Here is a 23,476-nt window from a genome sequence, read left to right on the forward strand (position 1 = left end):
GCCCCAACCACCAGGCACGAGGAGTAACAACTGAGTGGGCGAAGCAAAATATTTTCAGTTCATTAATGTTGTGCCATGAGAGTGTCATCCGAATTTGATTTGTCAATTCTAATCGTATTATGATTTGTGCATTGTAAGTGGCAGTTGCCAACAGCTACAATTTGTGGCAAGAGTTCCACCTGCAGGAGCAGCTGAAGAGTTCAATTTACACTTGGCTAGCCCCCCATACACACACAGAGCACAGCAGAGCAGAGCATTCGCATTGAATTTCAATTAGAGCCGCTCTCCATCCGTCGCACGTGGCATGGCATCCGTGGCACATTGTCAGCGCCCGCATTTGGCCCTTCGCTCGGCTTTGACTCAGGGAAGGGTGGGGAGGAAGCGTTGCGCGTGCCTTTCGACCGAGGCGACACACAACACACGACACACGACCTGCGGGCAGCGTCTGCAACAATTCCTACCTGTTGAGCCACGCCCTGAACCGGAGGACACGTGTGCATTAAGCCCGACGGCAAAGAGTTAACATGTTGATCACCCGCTGGCAGGGAATGGTGGGATGGCAGGAAAGCCGGAAAGGTGCAAAAATGCAATGAACTCGAAAGAATATGCTCGGCATCAATGAATTTGTTGAAATACTTTGCATAGCCAGCTAAACCATGGATTTTCCCGCAATAAAAAAATAAGAGCGGAAAAGGCGGAGGGGCAGGGCACACTGTGCGAATTCCGAATGTCAGCATATGAAATTTCTTATGCAGAATTACAGAGTGCCAAATCGCAGGAGTGAACAGAGCACAAAGTTAACATAGAGCATAACAACCAGTTGACTCCAGGCAGCGTTCACTGTAGAGATATTTACCTACATAGAGCAAACGGAATTGCAAACGCCGACCAAAAGGAAGCAATAGCTCATAAGCACAAATGCTGCAGGAGCTGCCGCCGGAATGAGGTACGGCGGGATGAGGGCACCCCACACACGCAGGATGCGCATTGGCTTGGGTCGAACCAGAACAAATAGTCGGGTAGGCAGGAAACTCGGCCAGAATATGGCTGCAGTAAATTGGGCAAAGTCCGTGCAAATCCTTTCGTCCTAATGTGTTGTTTGTGCTGCAACTGAGCTCATTGAGGCCTCATTGGGCCGACAACTAATAGGATTGGCCCGAGCCCAGGTCCGACTGGCCGAGAGTGAGATCAGGCCGGGGCGTATTCATGAATGAGCAGAGCCGCTAACAAAGCTGGCCCAGGATCGAGGAAGCCGTCTAATCTGTGAGCGTTTTCCTTACGCTTTTGTAGCATACCTTTGCATTCGCATTCGGATTCGGATTTGCATTTGCATTTGAATGCATTTTTAATTATACAATGCCTCTGGCAGGGTCCTGCCAACCTGCCTGTGTCTCTATCCGGATCTGTATCTGTGTGAATGTGGATGTGTATGGGTGTATGGGTGTCCCCCCCGTTCGTTATCCTTATGTTTTATGCAACAGCAGAAACAGCAACAGCAGCAAGTGCGCGTTAACCATTGCCGTTCCGTTTCCTATACCGGTACGGTACCGGGTTGGTGTTGCCGCTCCTTAGGAGACTCGACTCCCTATCGCTGTTATCCCGCTGACCTGTTTCCGTTTGTCCTTTGGCTCGATTGCCTTTGCAAATGCATGCAAATTTAAACAGTGATTTCTGGCCATTCAATTGACATACAATTTTCCACTCACTGCCAGGGACAGATACTCGTAGATCCTACCTCTCCACCAGTACCAGTACCAGTACCACGACCAGTTCCAGTGCCAGGCTCAGGGGCGGAAAATCCTGGCCGCATGCATATTTATTTAGCGTTTGTTGGGTGGTGGGTGGTGGGTGGTGGTCCGCTGCGTCCCGACAAATCCAAGTGGAAGTGGAAACGTTAATCAAACGCAAATCAAAAAGTAAGCACTTTAAGCTCTCTCTCAATTTGTATCATCAAATCAGAAACTACTATCAGAGGCCGATGCTTTGGACACCCTTTCGGATCTAATGCAACTGCCATAGCTAAATTGTGATCTTATTTCTCTGGGCTGTGAATAAAACACAAATGAATGTAAAGCCAAAGAGTCGTTTCTCGACACCAATGTTAATTACCGTACACAATTAATCTGGGGTAACCATAAATTAATGTTTGTCCGTGGCAAGCATCTGCTCAGAGCCATGATACCCTTTGAAATGGTATGGTAAAGTAAGAGTAATATGCAGTATTATAAAAATATACAAAAGTAAACTTCGCTAATTACATCAGGAGGAGAACGTAGTCCCCTCCTCGTCGGCAAACAGCTGACCGAAAAATAAATAAATTGCTCGACACACACAGACAGACACACACACACACACACTCATGCACACAGGAAGTATTTGCTTGCTGGATGGTAAGACGGGGAGCGGAGCACCCTATAACTCGTTGTCGGGCACAGGGACACTCGCGCACTCAAGGCAAGGTCACACTGGAGTTACGGCGCGACTTTGACATTTCAGACCAAAATGGTAGAGGAAAGGGAACGCAGTCAGTTTCCTGAGAACTGAATTAATTAATGGTCAGGATTTGGTTCTACTTTAAGGTGGGACTTTTCACTCCCCCCATCTGTTATTTTCATTTGCCCTACCCCCTATTCGAGTCTGCACACATTTCGAATAATCAAAAGTTCACATTTTACCAATGAATCTCAAATCTAAAATTCCCAATGCAATTTTATTCAATTATTTTATTTGTAGACCGTAAAATATGGGCAAACCAAGGGGAATTATTCAGGGTGTCCAATGAAGTGAGGGCTGAGAAATGCCAAGGATTGGAGGCGGAATTTGAGAACTCATTCGCTCTGGCATTTCCGGTGCCTGATTAATGACGATTCCAATGCATCGAATTTGCAGCGTAACTCTGTGCGCCTGTATTGGTGCATTTCTACACTTAACCCACTGACAGACCGCGCAGTAAAAACTTTTGCTCTTTGCTCCAATTGCTTGGGAAAACTTTAAGCGCGCTGGTTTTTCCCCATCTACATACCCTGTAATTAAACACAGAAATGGTATACTGTCTGGTATATGTCTAGGATTCCTATGCGTTCTTCTGTTTGGTATTTGGAATATTACTAGGTATGCTGGATGAGCTCTACATACTCTTGTGTATCTTCTAATACTATATATTCAATTAGCTAAAGCGATGTTTTAATTGGGTTTCCCCAGGGTGTATGAGGCTCCGACCCGGGGCAAGTGCTATTCCTGCTTCCTGTATATATTTTTTTTTGTAATATTTTTCTTTTCGCTTCGCAAAGAATTACTTTTCTAGCATTTTTCTGTGGCTGTTAATGCTGCGCAGTGGCGCTGTGTTGGCTGTTGGCTGCTTTTCTTTCCTCTGTATTCATTATTTATACACAGGTCCTGGCAGTCAGAGGCTTTTTGCATTGTGTCTGAGCTAATAAAAACGCAGCAGGAACAGCAGGAGCAGCGGGATCGGCGGTAGCAGGAGTAGAGGGTAAAGAGCAGCGGCAAAGTTGTATTTTCTAGTTGAATTGAATGCCTGCGGTTAGCTGCAGAGTCTTCTGGTGCACGCAGGAATTGCTTTTAGCTCCACTTCGTGTCTGTTTTTTTTTGCTGCCTTTCTCGCATGGCAAGTAGCAGAAAGTTTGTCCTGTCCTCTGGTCAGCAGTGCGTTTAGACCACGACCAGGACTGGGACTAGTCCTAACTTGGTCCAGGAGCAGAAGCAGCAGCAGGACCACGTCCCTGTCTGAATCTTGTGCAGCCAATGAATTGAATTGTTGCTTGTTTTTTTTCCCCCTTTTTGTTTGTGTTTATGCAAGCAGAGCATAAATTTCCCAGGCTTTCGTTTGTGGAAAATTAATTTTTTGTTGTATCTTCAGTATCCAGCAGTTGCTGTATTTGCTTTTATTATGTTTTATGTCCCTCCCAGAGATAGAAAGGGAAGCGAAACGAAGCTAAAAGAGCGTTTACCGAACAGTAGAACAAAAGGGAAGCAGTTGACCGCAAGTAAATTGAAGTTTTGTTTCGTTCGAAAGTGTTTTCGTTCGACTCAAGCTGGGTCGAAGGAATCTCTCAATATTCAAGGGGGAATTTGTGGTGAGGGAGTCACTTTCTGATGACTGCATTCAGGGGAAACCAAGTGTGAAAAGTCATCTGAGGCAATAGTGGCAAGGAAGTGCTAGCTGGCCAGTAATCCTGATTGGTAGTTTATCCCGGATGAACCTGTGTTTAAGGGTTCTGCATAATTAAACTTGCTGTGGAACGCTCCCACTCTTTTGTGGACTTAATGAGCAATTATGAGCAATCGCATGTGGCACATAAGTGGGGGGATCCACACCAGAGCGAAATCCGACAAAATGAACAGCCTAATTGGCTGCAATGGAGCCAATCGCACACACACACCACCCACCACAGAGAGCGTGGCGACAATTGGGAATGGCTATTGTCTATGGCCCAGGTGTGACACTACTCCCCAGTGAACAGTCGCCTGGGGATCCGGCTGTGGGTCCGGGCCTCCAGCCTAATCGGAATTACCCAATTCCTGGCGCCCGAGTCTGCTCCCCAATTCTCCCCCACTTCCAGTCGAGTACGTTACGTCCATATGGCTGAATTTTCCAATTACAATTACAATTTTTTGGCAGATCGTTTCCCGTATGCAGTTGCGGCGCTTGCACGTGGAGCAGCAGTTAATAGCTGCAGGGAGAACAGACGGTGGGTTAGCAGTCGGTGGCAGTGCGAGGAATGGCAGCCGTAGGGGGAAAACTAGATGAAAAGTTAACCTGAGAAGTTGTAAAGCTAATATCTAGAATTTGAAAGAGCAACAATGATTCAACTGTCGGGGAATAATAGGAGTAGGATTAACATAAGATGGATCAGCAGGATTGGCAGGAGCTAAGCAGGCGTATTGTATCTAGGTTACAATAAGTGGGAGCTCCATTAAAAACCTGTAGGATCTATCCAAACTTTACAGTAGAGCAGCAGCAGAGCGGCAGCAAGTGGCTCAACAGCAGGCTGCAGCTGTGTCAGCTATTAGCAGCAAAGGCATTTGAGCAACATTTAAATTAAATGCTTTTTATGTGCCATCAGGGACCCAGCACACAGACACACTCCTCCTACATCCCGTTTGGCTCCACTCACAGTTGCCTCAGTTTCCATGCGGGTTAAGTGTGGCCCTGGCCCTGGCCCTGGCCCTGCTCCCTTCTCCAGCAGTTTCCTTGAATTGGGCACAAAGCGAAAATGCTTTCGAATCAAGAATGTAATTGGTTTTGTGGCTGCCACACACGCACGCTCTCAGACACACGCACACACACTCGCGCACAGGTTGCACTAAAGTGTGGATGTATCCTGCTGCTCCACTACTTTCCGGGACATCCAATATACATACATATGTATGTGTGTATGCATGTGCTAGTGTTGGCTTAGGTTCGTGTCTGTACAAACACTCGAGAAGGTTTATAAGGCGCTTTAATTAATTGTTAATGAGTCATTTGAACGGATTATTAGTCTTGTAACGATTTGTAATGACGACTTAAGGACACTCATCCTGTCTGCTGCTCCATTCTCCCACTCCCACTCCCTCTCCCCCTCTGACCTGTGAATTATTAAATTTACGTAGAACATAATCCGATTTGAATTATTCATGTCCAACCGGATTCACCTGACTCAAGTGATTAGCATGCGACTGCTTTAAATCGAAATGGACATCGACTAATGCAATTAATTTGCTGGTTTAAAGCGGGCCATGTATCATGTATCATGTCAAGTCCAGAAGCAATGGACATATGTACATATTTATATTTACTTCATGTATGATAATGTCCAAATGCCAGAATATTTTAATATGCTAGCAATGTAATTGAATTTAAACTAAACTATTTACTCGTTTGTATGTACAAATCACATTGATTAAAATATCGCTGTCCAACTCCACTTTTTTTTGTGGATGGAATTTATTCACATGGCATTACATTGTCATTTATAATTGTAATTGAATCAGTTTACTATTTTTCCGTTCTGTACTGAATCGATCCGTAGCGCGATAAGTCTAATGGTTAAGTGGTTCATCGAATGGGTACTATGAGTATGTCCTGTTTTGGGTCATATCCTGCACTCCTCCATCTCCTGGCTTTTCGCTGTTTCCATTACAAAGTTTTTCCTGTTGCAGATTCGTATCTTTCCGTCAACACTTTTGTGGCAAATTAAATTAAATCATAATTTCAATTACCACAAAATTAACCACAAATAGCGACCGACGGTCATTACTCCCCCACCCTACATTAATCCCCCCTGGATCACTCACCACCTCGTCTGGCTAGCTCTCTCTCTCTCCCCCCTCTTTTCTTCGCTCAATTCATTAACACTTCAAAGTTTTCAGCCTCTTCCGAAAAGCAGCAGAAAGAGTCGGTTGTTCATAGAGCGAGAGGGAAGCACACAGAACAGCACTCGAGGCGTTCGTTAATTTGTTAGATGAACAACAAGATGCTGTCGCATCTACTCGCAAAGCTCGGAAAGCAGCAGCCCAGGCCAAGACTAGCCTGGGCCTTCCCTCCATCCCACCACACACATTTCGTTTCTGGGTTTTTTTCTATAGAGAAAAATTTCATAGCCAGCGGCCAGCACACAAACAATAAATAAGTGGAAAGAGCCAGAACTAGAGGGCCAAAGGGAGGCAGGATGGGGACGAGGACGAGGATGAGGACGAACCGCAACGCAACCGGAAAGAACTATTGTTCCGGAAAAGTATTCCATTCCCAGCGACTACTTTAGTTGCAGGCCCAGGCCAGGGAGGCAAAAAAAAAAAGGAAAAAATGATTTCGCACAAACTTTTCTGTTTAGTCAATCATTTTAATTAAGTAATTTTTTTTTTCGCCTGCTTGTCGCAAAAGTTTTAATAGCAGTGTGGTGGGGTTCCGAAGGGAGACTGCATTTTGCGGTTAATTATAATGTTGAGCCTGATTACATTGGCCACGTCTGGAAGAGGGTCTAAGAGCAGCTCCCTCCGGAGGTGACGTCTCGTTGGGCGGTGGCTGAGCGTGGGCTGGATAGCTGGGCGGGGGGTGATTTCCCCAGTTAATTGCTGAAATTTTGAAGTTTCTTAAATGCGCCCTGTTTTGGCATAAAGTTTTGGCCATCAAATGGCAATGCAAAATATTGCTCTAAGTTCTTATTCGCTGCTGATCATCGATACCGGATGCTGGCCCACCCACCGCGTAATTAATTAAGTTTAAGCGAAATCAATGAATTAACTTTGGAGAGGCAAATCCAATCCGCTGCTAGGACTCGCACTCGGCCAGGACTAGACTAGACTACCTGTGCAGCTGTTCGAAGGACACCCGCCGAACCACTTTTCACTCGACTACGCATCGAAGTTTCCGCTACAGGCCCCCCCCCCCCTGCCACTGCAGGCGGCAGCAGGTGCAGCTGGATGCGCCTTGCATTTTAAGTTTTCCACTGCTCGCTCTTCGAGCTTTTCCTCTTTCTGTCGCTCTGCCCCGGAGCCATACGCTTGATTTCCTAACTAAGCACGCAAATGAAGCGTGCGCCCATCAAGGATGCGACTCTATCTCTCTGCGGTTGTCTCTACATCCGTATGCACGTATATACATACATATACACCGTGTATATGGATGGGTGCGTGAATCCTACTTGAAAAAGTGAACTGGAGCAACAAGAAATAAGAGCCGTTCTGCACGTGGTGGCAACCACAGAGAGAGAGAGAGGCAGAGAGAGAGAGACAGCAGCTCAACCCGTGCTTAATCGTTGAAATTATGCAATTGCCAGGCTGTGGGCAGAGGCCCCGGACACGGCTCCGGATGCGCTTACAGTGGTACGCAGTACGCTAAAACCGAAGCCAAAAAGAATTGGCACATAACCTTTGCTGATCCTTTGAAACTTCTGCTAAGAAAACTCCGTCTACGAATCAGCAATCAGCAAACAAATTCTGTGGGCATAATCTGAAGAATGTGCCCCCGAAAACAAATCAAGAGAGAGACACTCACTTGAGCTGGGGGATTGAAAGCCCCATGGGAGTGGCAGTGACAGGAGATTGGCCCGACACCTCGGCATGTCATCCCATCCCATCCAGAATAGTGTCAGTGTCGGCTCATGCTCATGCTCATGCTCATGTGTTATGCCCATTCACACACCTGACAATCTGGCAGTGGCAGCGGCAGTGGCAGCGGCAGCGGCTGTCGCCAAACTTTATTAGAACCATCTTGACAGCGGCAGTCATGGCTATGGCTGTGGGTATGGGGCGCGTGCTTGGGCAATTAGCAGATATCACGGCAAGTTCTGCCACTGGCAGACCGCCGCCACAGAGGTCGCCTATATATATAGGCCAGGCGGCGCTCGGCAGAACTCAGTTAGTGAGTTGAAGTTTTGTTTTATCTATTGCGATTTCCCGAGATTTGTGATTTGTGATTTGCGAACGAGAGAGAGAGACAGGCAGAGAGAGAGAGATGGCGGCCACCAAATACGACAGCATTGAGAGGATATGGTCGGGGCCAAAGGACAAGGAGTACTACGGCCCGGACATGACGCTCGGCGAGGTGGCACTGATCATACTGCGCCTCTACTCGGACAAGGTGATGCAGGTGTTCGATCCGACCGGCGAGGAGCTCACCGGCGGACAGCTGCTCCAGCAGAGTCGTCGCCTGGCCCACGCCTTCCAGCGGCTCAAGCTGCAGCGGGGCGACGTTGTCGGCATATCGGCCACCAACACCACCTACCTCACCGAAGTGGTCATTGCCGCTTTGCTCAATGGCACGCCCATCAATCCGCTCCATCCGCAGTTCGATTCGGGTACGATTCGGGCGACACACAATCGAATGGGGCCAGTCCATGGGTAATCGGATTTGCTTCCGTTGCAGAGACCATGGCCTATATGTACGAGATAACCAAGCCGAAGGTCATCTTCTGCGACCTGGACAACTACGAGACCTTGAGAGCGGTCAAGAACAGCCTCAAGTTCAAGACGGAGCTCATCCTGCTCACCGGCAGCCTGCCGGGGGTGCGCAACGTTCAGGATCTGCTGGCGGACGGTGCCATTGACTATGATGAGAAAACGCTGTAGGTAGAATCCACACCCCAATGAACCGAATCCCTCTCAGCCCTTTTGTTTTTTTTTTTCTATTTGTGTCGCTGCAGCTTTGCCTGCCCGCGCCTGAGCGGCGAGGACACGGCCTTCATCATCACCTCCTCGGGAGTAACCGGTCTGCCCAAGGGCGTCACCCGATCGCATCGCAGCCTCCTCAACGGCGCCAAAATGTGAGTGGCAGAATGAGAATGATGCTGTGAGGCGAGCCGCTAAAGTTTCCTTCCCTCCAGTCCCCAGCTGTTCACCTCCGAGACGGTGCTCTTCTGCATCAGTCCGCTCTACTGGATCAGCTGCATCTTCACGCTGCTCGCCTCGCTGGTCAACGGCTGCAAGCGGGTGATCACCAATCGTCCCTTCAGCGTGGACTACTTCGCCGATCTGGTGCAGCGGCATCAGGTGAGCTTCCTCCTCACCGTGCCCCACCAGATGGCGCTGCTGGCCAAGAGCCCCAGTCCCCAGAGGGAGGAGCTGGCAGGGCGGATGCAGTCGGTGCGGTCGTTTGTCTGCAGCGGATCGAAGGTGCCTCTGGGCATCTGGCGGCAGCTGTACGAGCTGCTGGGTGCCGACCGATTCGCCGTACTCTACGGCCTCTCCGAGATCGGGGGCATCTCCAAGAACGTGGGCGGTCCGCTGGGCAGCGAGGGCAAGCTGCTGCGAAACGTGCAGGTGCGCATTTTGGATGGCCAGGGTCAGGCCCTGGGCCCCAACCAGACGGGCCAGATCCATGTGCGGCTCAGCCAGCGCTGGGGCGGCTACTATCACAATCCGCAGGACACGCAGGTGGCCGTCACCCCCGACGGCCAGTGGCTGCTGACTGGGGATCACGGCTACTTCGATGACGATGGCTGCCTGCACTTTCAGACCCGCGACACGGACGTCTTCAAGTACAACCACTTCCCCATCTATCCCAAGCAGATCGAGGATGTCATCCACCACTTGCCGGGCGTCCACGAAGTGGCAATCTTCGGCATACCCGACGAGATTTCGACCAATCTGACAGCCTGCGCCGTGGTGCGCGATGACAGCGACCAGGGTCGGGCACTGACCGCCAAGGACATCACTGGCATTGTGGAGCAGCATTTGAGCGAGGCCTTTCACATACGTGGCGGTGTCTTCTTTGTGGACGACTTGCCCAAGACCCAGAACCAGAAGATACAGCGCCGCAGAATCCTGGCCCAGCTCGATGAGCTCACCACGCATCTGTAGAGAATATTTTTTGGTCGCGAATAAATGTTGAAAATCTGTTCAAGAAATATCTGGAAAGGTCTGGAGTAAAACATGGAGTAAAATGAGTCACGCCCCGAAGGGTAGGTTTTCGGACATTGTTTTCAGAAAAGTTTCCGTGACATTCAGTAACGTCAGACCGTCTGACTGGGTGACCGTCTGGTCTGGTCTCTGGGGTTTGATTAGCTTCATCAAGGGCCAAATCAGCATCTAATTTGGAGCACGACAACGACAACTGGGTACGCCATCAGACAACTCCGCGTGTCCAACTAATTAGCGACTAATGCCCGCCGCGCTTTGTTTCCTAGTGGCGTTCCCAGTGGGGGCATATAAAACCGAAATGAGGCGCAGTAAAGCACTTAGTTGATCGACGATCGTTAGCCGTCGAGTTTAGCTGTGGGTTAGCACGATGAGCTGTGAGGTGCACTACGATGCCGCCTCGCGCACTTGGTTCGGGCCGCGCGGCAAGGATTTCTACGGCCCAGAGATGACACTGGGCGAGGTGATTATGCGCGTGCTCCGCATCAACGCGGACCAGGTGATGCAGCACTGTGACCCCACTGGCGTGGAGCTGACCGGCGCCCAGCTGGCCCAGCAGAGTGCACGCATAGCGCAGGCCTTCAAGCGTCTGGGCCTGTATCGGGGCGATGTCATCGGCATATCGGCGAACAACACAACCAATCTGACCAGCGTGGTCATAGCGGCCCTGCTCCGAGGCATACCCATTAATCCGCTGCATCCGGAGTTCACAGAAGGTCAGTTTGGGATCACTGGGATCAATACGAATCAAGAGTGAGACTTGAAAGCGATGTGATGTGATCCCCTTTGTTTGTATTTTTTTGCACTTCAGAGACGGTCAAGTACTTGTATGACATCACGGAACCCAAGCTGATATTCTGCGATGTGGAGAACTATCCCACCATTCGGGCGGTTAACCAGAGATTGGCCACTCCTGCCACCATCTATCTGCTGAATGGCCGGCTCGAGGGAGTGCGAGATGTCAGCGAGCTGCTCAACGAGGATGAATCGATCACAGCAGCAGCGTGAGTGCCACAATCGACACATCTACACATGCGCAGACTAAAGGCTTATCTTTTAATCGAATACCTTAGCTATGTGCCCTGCCCGAAGCTGCATGGCGATCACACGGCCTTCATTGTGTGCTCCTCGGGCACGACGGGCATGCCCAAGGGAGTGACGCGCTCCCATCGCAGTTTGCTCTGCAACTGCAAGAAGTGAGTGTGAATGGATTCCCCGGATTAAGTTCGCATTTGTAAAGCTCTGGTGCCAATTTCAGTCCCAATACCTACACCAGGGACAGCATACTGCTCTCCTTTAGTCCGCTGTACTGGATATCCGGCACGATTATCCTGCTGGCCTCGCTGCTGAACGGATGCCGGCGCATCATCACCCATCGACCGTATAGTGTGGACTACTTGCTCCAGCTGGTGGCCACACATCGGGCGACCTTCCTCTTCCTGGCCTCCCACCAGATCGCACTGCTGTCCAAGCGCGACGACGACTTTGACAAGCTGAAGGAGCAGCTCGCGTCCGTTCGAGTGCTGATCGGAGCTGGGTCAAAGGTGTGCAAGGCCGTCGCCCGGCGCATGCGTGAGCTGATCGGCGACCAGAGATTCATCGTCGGCTACGGCCTCTCAGAGATGGGAGGCCTGAGCAAGAACGTCGGTGGCCCGCTCGGCTGCGAGGGCAAGGTCATGCGAAACGTGGAGCTGCGCGTCCTGGACAAGCTGAAGATGCCGCTGGGCATCAACGAGGTGGGTATCATCTACGCCCGCCTGCGCTACCACTGGGAGGGCTACTACCGAAATCCGGAGGCCACAGCGCGCACCCTCAGCCTCGACGGCCAATGGTTCCGCACGGGGGACATTGGCTACCTGGACAGCGAGGGCTACCTGTACATCCAGACCCGCGACACGGATGTCTTCAAGTACAACAACTTCCAGATCTATCCGGAGCAGATCGAGGAGTTCATTCTGCGTCTGCCAGGCGTCAGCGAGGCCTGTGTCTTCGGTGTGCCCGATGCGGTGGCCACCAACCTCACGGCCTGTGCTGTCGTGCGAACGGCCAGCCAGGAGGGGCAGTGCCTCAGGGCGGACCAGATACGGAGCATTGTGGAGCGGCACCTGAGTGGCGCCTATCACATCAGGGCAGGCGTCTACTTTGTGGCCAGTCTGCCCAAGACATCCAACGATAAGTTGCAGCGCCGCAAGGTCTTGGGCTTGGTACAGCTGTCGGGCATTGCAGCTGAATAAAGTTTGATCCCCAGATGGTTGACGCTGCGTGTAATTCCTTCCTAGAATCTGCTTGAGCACCAGCTTGGAACCACTGTGCGAATACCGGGGGGCTTAGCTGATGGTGACTAACTAATGCCGAGTGCTCAATGAATTTTAATCGAGATTCAAATTGCAGCATGCAGTAGCCAAGTTCTTGTTCGCCCCTGCCTTCTGCCCCCTGCCCCCTGCCCACTGCCGCATGGCTCGTGACAACGGTGTTCGAGCCATCGAAATGACAAGCAATTTGTTATTTGTGGCACTCCTGTGGCCCCGCTGCTCCAGCTACGACTGCAACAACGACTCGGGACAGATATTCTACATAAAATGAATTGAAAAATTAAAATTTCAATATGCTGGGGGCATTGGGCATTGGGCAGTAGGAGGACCAGGACCTACATACTCGTACATATTTTATTGGATGCTGTTTTGGGTTGTGGGACTTTCGTTTCGGCTTCAGTTTGAACATATTCGACATTTGACAAATGCCGAAATGAAATGCTCGACAAAACACGATTCAATTTGCTTTAACCTCTTCCCTTTTTCCAACCCCCACCCACCCCCGTTGAATAGGAGCCAAAGTAATGGCATCAGTTAGAGCCACTGTCCCTGTCCCTATTGGTTCTGTTCGTCCTGTGGGGCTGGGACTGCTAAGCCGTAAAGTAGAGCCACATGGTCCGCTCCGGTCCGCTCCGGTCTGAAATCGGTTGGGTTGTGGCCGGCCGCCCGTCCATCCGTCTGCATTTTGCATCTAATGCGGATTATCCAGGGGCTTTGCAAACTGCACCCAAGGTGTAAATTGGTGTGCCGGGGATTTGCATGACCAACGACTAGCAGTGCGAGCATGAATGAGCCGGCAGGGCAGTTCAGTGCAGAGCAGAGCAGCGGCAGAGTGCAGAGTGACTGAATGAATGAATGAATGGCACGGCACGGCACACAGTTGCTTAACAATTTCCGGTTACAGCTGTAGAATGATGTGCAAAGCAGTTCAATGTCTCTTCTCTCTCTCTCTTGCTCCCTTATCCTTTCGTATTAAAACCAACTTTAATCCATATGCAGAATGGAATGATGCATTTTCATTCAATTCTGCATATGGATTAAAGGTGCTCTGAGCCAAAGCTAACTGATTCATCAATTCCAAAGTCTACATTTTTACACATTTGACTTTAAATGTAAACTTTAGGGAATGTTTTTTGTGCTGCAAAAACTGCTGCATAAATTGCTCTGCCATCGATATGTTTATTTATTATGATATTTTATATATTATTTTTTTGGTTAAATAAATATTGAAATTTGTCCAAGCAGCAGAATCTACGAGCATCAATTGAATATTGTGATTAAATTGCAATTGGGAAATTCAAATTGAAAGCGTTGACCAGTATGTAAATAGTCAAATTTTTTGTGTTCGTTGTTTTGTGTTCCCCTGCAAATACTCGTACGTACGAACATTTCAGCAAACTGAAAAAAAGACACACTTTGTGCAAGCTCTTCAATGTTTCATCAAGGATATCCCCAGCATATGGAATAATATGTAAACACAAGGACAACAATGCTCGCCACTTCCTCACAGCAATACTCACAACTGTACCATGGAAGAATGAAAGCAGAGAGGAGAACCCAGCCCAGTCCAACCCGATTCGGGACATGGCCCTGTTGTGTGTGTGTTTTTTTTTGTTATTCTGTTTTTATTTTTGTGGCCCATAATTAAACAAGACTTTTCTGTATTCAGGGTGGATCTGGGCAGCCAGCGCGATATTGTCCCGCATATGCTGCGGCGCATGTCCTGCGCTGCGGCGCCCCTGAGCGTGTCCTGCCTCGATCGCCGTGGCACATCTGCCGTGCGTTGATTTCGCCGCAGAGACCCTCAGAGGGTTGAAACGTGGTGGAAACTATTGCGACCGTTACTTTCCACAGTGCCCGCTCCCTGACGCACACACACATACACACACACACCTGGATAAATGCAGTATTTCGATTATTTGGAACTAAAATAGATCTACGCTTTTTCTTTTCTCATTCTAGTAACTTTTACACTGGGCGTACGAAGATATTCTGCCTAATGGTACCCGCATTTTGTGGAGCCTTGGGTGGGTTTGCCGCAACAGTTGTGCTGCCTGCGACACGCTTCAACTTTTGCAACTGAAACCGCAACAGAAACCGTGTCCTGCCCTGGACACTGGGGTTACATTTAAATCAAACTCAAGCTTCCCCCTGCCCCTGTCCACACTCCCCTTTTACATTCCAAAGAGCCAAGGTGCCACCTGTGCCGCTTTGGGCCTCCTACCTAGAACCGCACGTGTACCTGACTTGTGGTCGCCTCTGGTCCAAGTTCCAAAGGAGTTATGCAGCATTATATGCGGGATATGGCTGTGTTTGTCAGTTAACTTATATATTTTCGTACCTTGCGGTGGCTATGTCCCTGCCCTGCACCTGCCCCTGCCCCTGCCCCACATTTTGCCACACCATCTCCCATTGGTGGGGTCCTCCTTGGCATACATATGTATATTAACACAGTATTCGAGCATTTATTGAGCATTTTAATGCGATTTATCTACTCAATGCGCTCGAGCGTGTCCCGGCTGGCAATGAGGCATAAATTTCTTGATTTCACGCACTTTTGATGGATGGCAAAGGATGTACGACGATGCCCCACCCCCTTCCAAGGGTCCTGTGTGCCCTTAAATCTCAAAAAATGCCAAAAACACACAAAATTACAATCGAATTCGATGTGTACAAGCTGCGGGCCCCCAAAAGATAAACCCACAACGTATCCACACACACACACACACACACACACAATAGTATCCAGCTGTGTGTGCGTGTGTGTTGGTTGGGTGGTGTGACAAAAGTAAGCTCGATAAGCGTCTGAATGGAAAAAGGTGCAGCTCCACCTCGGAGAGAGGGGCAGAGTCTAAAGGCATTTAAAGCGGACTTACAGCCCGGATTAGATAAGCCAAAAATAGCCAAAGGGAAATGGTGCTCAAAAGACGGCCAAAAGGCGAACTTGGTATGCCCTAACCGAACCGAGCTTCTGGCCAAATCGAATTGCCAATCGAATGGTGAGTTATGCTCACGATTTATACCCTTCCAGTGGGAGCCCTCGCATTCCTTTGTATCTCTGATGAGTCCTTGGACATCCCGCTCTGCAGCAACCGCGAACATCCGCAGCTGTTGCTAGCACTGTAATTTCCTTGCGACAGGAAGCCTGGGCAAGTCCACCACCGGAAAACTTTCTTGGCCCAGAAAAAGGACGCGTGTCCTAACGCCTGCCAGCCGTCCCTCTGGGCCACGCTTCGCAGCACCTACGCAGGGCGAGAGGTGGTGGGGGGGCATGCATAGAGATAGATAGGGGTAGCAGTAGGAGTAAGGGCGTCTTGCCACACGCCGCTGTCGTCGCAGTTGAGCGCGTCTCGGTCAGGGCCCACTGAATAATAGTTCACTTTTCATCGCAGATAAGAAGAAATTCATACATACATATACATATACTCGACTCGACTCGTAAATAAGAAACAGCTCCTCCTGCCACCCGCTCTCTCTCTCTCTCTCTCTCATTCTTTCACTGTATTATAATTTCTGTAGACACGCAACTGAGGCACACGCCCACGCCAATGCCCACGACCGCCCACGATTAGGCCCAGGCTCTGTCTGCTGGAGAATCCATCATTAAATTTCGCCTGCGAAGCAGAGAAAGCAGCACAAGTAGATGGAAAAATCATTTATCCTCGTCCGGGTCCGGGTCCAGGTCCTCGCCCTCGTCCAAGGCTGTTGAAAAGCAGAAAATTCTCACAGAATATTCATGTTTGTTATGCAATACGAGGGAAAAACAAACCCTCCCTTCCCTTCCCTTCCCTCCCTCCCCCCCCAACCCAGCATCACCAAGCACAACCACCTCCTCCAAATGAAGGAAGCTTAGTTCATTTGCTGGGAGAAAAATAAGCTTGCCTTTGCTTTATTTAAGCAAATATTTGATGTGCCCCCCTCCCTCCGTGCCCGTGGCACGCTCGCTGCAGTGGAACAGACGTTGAAAGCTTAAAGCATAAATCAATATTTGTCACCACGAATGGGGGCCATCTCTCAGCACAGTTCTTAATCGTACTCGTACGCGTAGGAATGCCGCAGAGTGGGCTGCTGGCGATAAGATAGGCCCAGGCGGAGTTGGAGTTGGAATTGGAATTGGAATTGGAGCTGTGCCTGATAAGCGATATGTGTTCAAGGAGTTGGGCCTGGCCTGAGCTCCAGCTCCAGCTCCAGCCGATGGAATGTGTACCTTTGTGGGGCTGGTCCTTGCTGCATTGCTGCAGCTATTGCGGCCACACACCAGCAGTCTGCAGCAAATCTAAATTACTTTCTTTGGAATACCATTATTGGAATGGCTCAGAGCAAATTGATTTCTCTCGCAGATTCCTTTGTCCAATCAGTATCATTATCGTCATGCCCCTAATTGACGCCACATGACGCCCAGGCCAGGTCCAGGCTCCCCTCCGGCTATAAGCAAACAGTTTGTGGACTCACCCAAAAGCTCTTGCACTGCCAGCCAGCTACTGCTGCACTTAAGCAGCTCTCGCAGCCTCTAAATTATATGGCCTGCTGGCTGAATGTCCGCCCGACAGGACAGGACAGGCCAGAGCCTGGCTTACACGGCTCCGACATCCGTTAGTGGCCATCTGGTCGTGGCCGTGGTACTGGCCTTAGTCCTAGTCCTGGACTGCAGCTACATTCAATTAATTTTACACGATGTAGCGAAAATCCAGCCCCAACCAGTCCAGAAACATGAAAGAATATCTTTTGTGGAGCACGAAGGGTCTGTGCACGGGGCGGGGGGTGGGCATGCAACAAAACTAACGATAATTTTCCAACCCAGAGGAAGGGAACGAGAGAGAGTGAGTTAGAGAGAGAGAGAGAGAGAGAGACATGGAGATGGAGAGAGGGAGAGCTTAAAGCAAAAACTACGTTGTAATAACATTTTAACGATATTAGCACGAAAAATGTGGCCCGACACACAAAAGCGGAAAGTGGAAAGCTTAACGATGCTAAACGAGTGCAGTCTCCATGCCACAGAGCGAGAGAGGGAGAGAGTTAAAAAGGGAGAGAGAATGCAACAGCACACACACAGACGCATGCAAAGGGAAAGGAAAGGAGAGGCTGTTGGCTTCGCTTTTGTGGCTACCAAAGAAATCTGCAGCAGCGCAAATTGTTCAAATATTTTGGCTTTGCCACATGCAGCAGCACACCACACTCCCACACCCTCCAGGCCCCACCCTCTTTCAGCTGTCTCCTTTCTTCAGCAGCAGCGACAACAATGGTGGGAGTGGAGTGTGGCTGTGTGGCTGTGTGGTGGCTGAAAGAAACATTGTTCAAATGCAGCGAGTTGTTACATAATCCGCGATGCCTCCAAAACATATGTTATTGCACCCCAACCCCCCTTGTAACCTCTCCCAACCCCATTTGCCCCTTCTGGGGCGCCCATATAATGGCAAAGTGAAAAGCGTGGAGTTCGGTTCTCCTTTTGGGCGGAGCGGCCTGCCTTAAAGCGCCACTCCGCTAGCTGTCGTCGCATTATATCCCACAGCATAAATCCTTCCCATTCCACACCCACAATTTCCACAATTCCACAATACCCACACTCCAAACCATTTCTCTCGTCCTTCCCAATCTCTCTGCATCTCTTTGCCTCCCATTGCGTGTGTGGGTGGGCTGGGGCTGGCTCACTCCGCTCCCAAGTTTATGCAATGGTTTTTTTCGCTTGTTTTGCGGCATTGTCAACACTTTTATTTTGTTCTTTTGCCTCGTCCCCCGCATTCACCATTCCATCTCTTCGTCTCTCTCGCTCACTCCATTTTCCACGCTTTTCTTTTCGGCTTGTTAATATAAAGCAGGCGCCATTGCCTCATTGTTGTTAATGCCATTGTGGTTGTTGCCGCTTTGCAGATAGGCCAACATCAGTGCTGTTCTTGTTGTCGTTGCTCAACACTTATAAATTGTATGATTTTTCCCAAGCGCACAAGTTTAAACAACAATGTGCGTCAAGTGAAGCGTGTTGAGGGGGCGGCGTGTGGTGAAGTATGTGTCTGTGTGTGTGCAAGGCGTTAAAACAAAAGTCAACAATGGGGCTCGAGTGGCTGTCTCTCTTTCTCTCTCTCTCTCTCTTCCCGCTATTTTTGCGTGTGTGTGTGCGCAAGCTACTAAAATAGTAAATTATGACAATGAACACACCAACATACATACATACATACATACATGTATGTACATACTTATGCACACAACAAAAGCTGCGGGGTGGTGACCGCCTGCATCCATACCCTTGAGACAAACTTAAACGCGCTGCATTATGTGGGCGCCAAGTGCCTCTGAACTTTGCCTTCAGCTTTGGCTATGACTTAATAAGCAGCCCAGCAGCCCCACTTGAAAGGGAGCGAAAGACAAACCAGAGCGCTTGCAAAGGCAAAAGAAAACTCATGACAATATAACGGGATTTGGATCATGCATACGGTCAAGGCTGGTTAGACGGAGACGACATGCTGGAGAGCCAGCAGAGAAAAGATGTGCACAAAGAGAAGAGAGATAGCAGCAGAGAAGAATTAGCTACGCTGAGCTTGATTGAATGGAATCAGACACACAGCGAAACGTCTCATCTCATCTCATTTTTTCTTGTCTCATCTCATCTCTTTGCTCCCCCTCTTTGTGACCAGTTTGCATTAGCTAATGCAGCGCGCTAGCAGCACTGGCCTGGCTTATTCCACTTCCCAAAGCTCTCTGCGACAGCAACAATGTCAATGCACTCTCAGCTGATAAGAGAGCGCAGCGCAGCTGCAGAAACTTTAGAACAGCCGCTTGTTACGCAGCCCGCCCAACGGACTCAAGGTAAACATCTGACTTTACTTGTTGCTCTGCCGCTGTCACTGCCTCTGCTGGCGTCACTGTCGCTTTGCTATCTTTCTCGTGTTGCTGCTGCTACTGTGGCTATACCCTTGCATGAGGCATGATTGGCTTGATTAGATGTTTGCAACTCAAAGAAGGACATGAAAAATATATATACATAAATTGCGTAAAGTTTTAACTTAGAAGCATTTATTCTACACGATCCGGTTCCAAATAAGATCCTCTCTCACTGATTCGTAAGGGTATCGAATCTTCGGCCCCCTAAGATACCATTATTTTCTTGCTGTTTTTGTGATTTCATTGGGTGTCGTTAAATTATTTTCTTTACTGCTTTGCCATGCTCTTTATATCACTTTCTGATGACACAGTCGCGACGCAAACAGCGACAGCGACGCCGATTGCGATAAGGAAAGGAGCAGCAAGCAGCTAGAAAAAGCTGAGAAGGCGCAAAATGCAATTCGAGGCGCCTGCCAGGAGTCGAATTTCCGCTTCGATTCGAATGTCTGTTTCGCATTTATTCTCTCTCAGGTTTTTCAGCCAGCTCGGCAAATCGAAAGGTGAATCGGCGCTGCGCTGTCAGAGAGACAGTTAATCACGGCGGCGATCTCTCTTTCTCCCCTGCTGACACACAGTCAGAGTTTGCGAATAAGCGGGGCGGTGACTCATTGCAGGGAGGTTCAGTCTTTAAAGAGCACTTTGAATTCATGCTGCAAGTATGTGGCCAAAAGTCCAATCAGCTTGGCTTGCTCTTTGATAAAATAAATATGTACATATGTATGTACATAGTACATACATACATATATCTTCATAGATAGAGCTATAAATTTGTATCTGGCTCCACCTTGCAGTTTTGCTAATTTTCTGACTATCTTCATTAAAGCCGCCGCTGAGTTACATATGGGTAGGGCCCCTATATCGCACATACTTAAAGGTACTTTACTTTAAGTTATTACTCATCAATACCTATCGCTATTTCGGTTAGATTTAATTACTTAAAGAACTCAAATAGGAAACGTACAGTACCTGCCTACTATATCTCGTACGAGTAATCTATGCCATTGTGAAAGTTTCGATAGCATTCGGCTATGGGAAAACCGAGTTATGCATGGGCTAGGTTATGAACTCTGCGTGCCACTATTAGTGCGGTCTATAAATAGCCAAAAAATGCATTTGCCCATAAATTTTACCAACGCTGCATATCGAAAATGTTTGCCCCAGCGATAATGCCCGACTTAATTACTGATGAGGGTGGGAGCGGGACAGAGACAGAGCCACCGGGGGGTGCAGACAGCTGGCAGACGACGCGACATACAGGGGCACAAATGCACTTAAGTTTTCTTCGACTGTTGTTGTTTCGGGGGGTGAATGCGAGGAGGAAGTCGTGGCATAAGGCACACATCACTGCCAAAGAGAGGAGAGAGAGAGAGAGATAGGGAGAGCGCTAGAGAGAGCTGGCATGCGATTGAGCAATTGAACGGTAACTCGCACACGGCAATGAGTACAGTGGGCCGTCGCTATGTGAGTGAAATGAGCTTTGGGAATCGCAGCTAGCGCAGCATTACCACAGCCCTTCCACATCCCTTTTATATGTCTCTAAACCTCTTTCACCGATCCAATCACAGCCATCTGTCTGCAGCTAGCGAGTGCCCACTGTGCTGCAATCGCAGACTAGCTCGCGCCAAGGCCTCGACAGCTGCCGCATAGAAATCGGTTCGAGTCCCAGTAACTGCTCATTCCTTCCACTCATTCAAGCAAGGCTGGCTCCAGGGATAATTGCTGCCGAACGAAGTGACATTTCTCCGTGCGCCTCTAACAATCCTTTGTGCCGTCTGGGATTTCGACTCATTCTTCTCCTTCAGCTGTAGCTCCAGTTTTGGTTGTTTTTGTCGTTGTAGCCGTGCAAATTTACAGAACGGGAGACAGACAGGCAGAATTTATGTTTTCTGTGTATCCTGGCGAAGGAAGCGGAACTGTTTGCGAGGCAGCTGCATCAGCTGCTCGTGCTGCCCCGACCGAGACCCGTGGATTTGGTTAACGTGACAAAAATACATTGATTACATTTTTTTTTACTTGCACTCGACTCGGGATCTGCTCGTAGGATATGGTACGGGTACTCGTATTTGGGCGCACGTTCGCACACTCGGCACATTTGTCAATGCAGCGCTGGCACAGGCCAAACATGTAAACATCTTGCACGTAGGACCCGTGCAGCCCGGGCAGGACTAGTCCTCGTGTCGCTGGGGTCTTTGAACTGACAAATTACATTGACAATGAATGGGGGAAATTCCTTTCGTATGCACTCTGAACTTTTTTGGAGCGTCTCTTCCTCTCTCTTGCTGTAGCTCCTACACCTTCTCTTCAGTTGTTTTCGAGTTTAATTTGCTTACAGTTGCTCCACACAAGCGACACACGCTCTGGAATATCCCAATTGTTTTCACTACTTTCGTCATTTGAAAATTGCTTTGAAATTGTCAAAAGCAATATGTGTAACACAGAAAACGAGGCAAGAAGACCTCTGGCGAAGCTTTACATACCCTTAAATACCGATTTTAATGGTTCGAAAGTGATACATAGAAACAGGTTGATGGACAGCGGCATCAAGAATATAAATAAATATATTCAATGTAAAAAATAGCCTTATTTCTGGCTTGCAAGCTTCTCAATAAAGTTATATTACCTACTCCCTTCTAGCGTATTAAAAAGTGTGGGCTGCTCTACATTGTTTCCAGAGGTGGGCGATCCCGAACATTTGCACCAATTGTTCGATTGCTTAATTGATTTCGATTACTGCCTCGTGAGGGGGCGGTGGGAGTCTACAAAATAAGTGTTACGAAAGCCCTGGGCCATATATTAGTTTTATCGATTCAGATCAATCAGGTATGAGTCGCCCTAATACTTGCAACATTTTTACCTGGCCCTTGGGCTTTTCGTGGTAATCTTATCAGCGGCCAAAATGGACAATCGGAGCCGCTCTGCTTGCGCAATTTCACCATGTTGCAACGAAAAGGGGGTGCGACGGCGCCAAAGAACAACCCTCTCGAAGATGGGCTACAAATTTGCATTCAATCGGAACAGAAAGAAGAGATAATCAAGAAAACAAATCTCAGACAGCTGCGCATGCCTAGAACAGAGATAGACAGATTTAAATCAAAGAGAGAGAGAGCAAGCGAGAGAGATCTCACCTTCGAAATGCTACCGGTTTCGAACAGCTGTGCTGGAAGTCAGAGAGTGTGTGGTGAGGGAGAGGGAGCGGCGGCCAGAGCGAGAGAGTGATAAGAAACCGAAACAGAAACAGAAACAAAAAGAAAATCCACCACCAACTACGGCAACAACAACACGATGAAAACAGCAGCGGGAGCGGCAGGGCGACAAAGCGAACAATGCGCTGCATTATGCGAAACGTATGTACATACGTATGCGTTATGATTAAACAAACAACAAGAGCTGGCAGGGGTGAGAAAGAGAGAGCAGCAGCTGCTGATAGCACCCCAAGGTGTATGTATACAAGGTGAGGTCCCTTTATTCGAGACTCGAATAATCTAAATGCTCTATAGTTCTGATCGCTTTCTGGATAAATAATTTGAACGTCAGATATAGATAGACTTATTAGCATACCTTGGCTAGGAATGTTTCAGAGAGCATACGGCTGTGAGAGCAAGAAGTAGGGATGAAGGCACGCCTTACCTTTTCCGAATATACCCTGCACCCAGGTATTGTCGACTGCGAGTGCGCAAAGCCGCCCGTATTCGAATTCGAGACGCCGCATTCGACTTGGAACATTCAAACAACGCAGATCGTCTGGGAGATCGTCGCGAGTTTTCCGTTTCTTCTCTTTTTCGTTCGCGTTTTCGTGTTTAAGTTATATGTTTACCGTTTGTGCTGTGTAGAACTATTTAAGCTTCTTGTGTGTGTGACGGTGACATCGACCACCCCCCACCTGACATACTCCCCTGCCCCTATCTCCGCGAGTGTTTGGTGACCAAAACTAA

General features: G+C 48.9%; 2 protein-coding genes across 2 annotated transcripts; both read left to right on the forward strand.

The window, feature by feature from the left end:
- The first annotated feature begins 8,368 nt into the window (after nucleotides 1–8,368).
- LOC111077856 (luciferin 4-monooxygenase) lies at nucleotides 8,369–10,346 on the forward strand. Its single transcript, XM_022372311.2, has 4 exons — nucleotides 8,369–8,798; nucleotides 8,867–9,065; nucleotides 9,144–9,263; nucleotides 9,324–10,346. The coding sequence occupies exons 1-4, from the start codon at nucleotides 8,456–8,458 to the stop codon at nucleotides 10,297–10,299; spliced, it is 1,638 nt and encodes a 545-aa protein (XP_022228003.2). The 5' UTR covers nucleotides 8,369–8,455; the 3' UTR covers nucleotides 10,300–10,346.
- A 345-nt stretch (nucleotides 10,347–10,691) lies between these two features.
- Nucleotides 10,692–12,667, forward strand: LOC111077857 (luciferin 4-monooxygenase). The gene is made up of 4 exons (XM_022372312.2): nucleotides 10,692–11,072; nucleotides 11,168–11,360; nucleotides 11,430–11,552; nucleotides 11,615–12,667. Exons 1-4 carry the CDS (start codon nucleotides 10,727–10,729, stop codon nucleotides 12,588–12,590), a joined length of 1,638 nt encoding a protein of 545 aa, XP_022228004.2. The 5' UTR covers nucleotides 10,692–10,726; the 3' UTR covers nucleotides 12,591–12,667.
- Nucleotides 12,668–23,476: the final 10,809 nt, after the last annotated feature.

This window comes from Drosophila obscura, unplaced genomic scaffold (assembly GCF_018151105.1).
Source record: "Drosophila obscura isolate BZ-5 IFL unplaced genomic scaffold, ASM1815110v1 contig_186, whole genome shotgun sequence".
In the NCBI taxonomy this organism is placed as follows: domain Eukaryota; kingdom Metazoa; phylum Arthropoda; class Insecta; order Diptera; family Drosophilidae; genus Drosophila; species Drosophila obscura.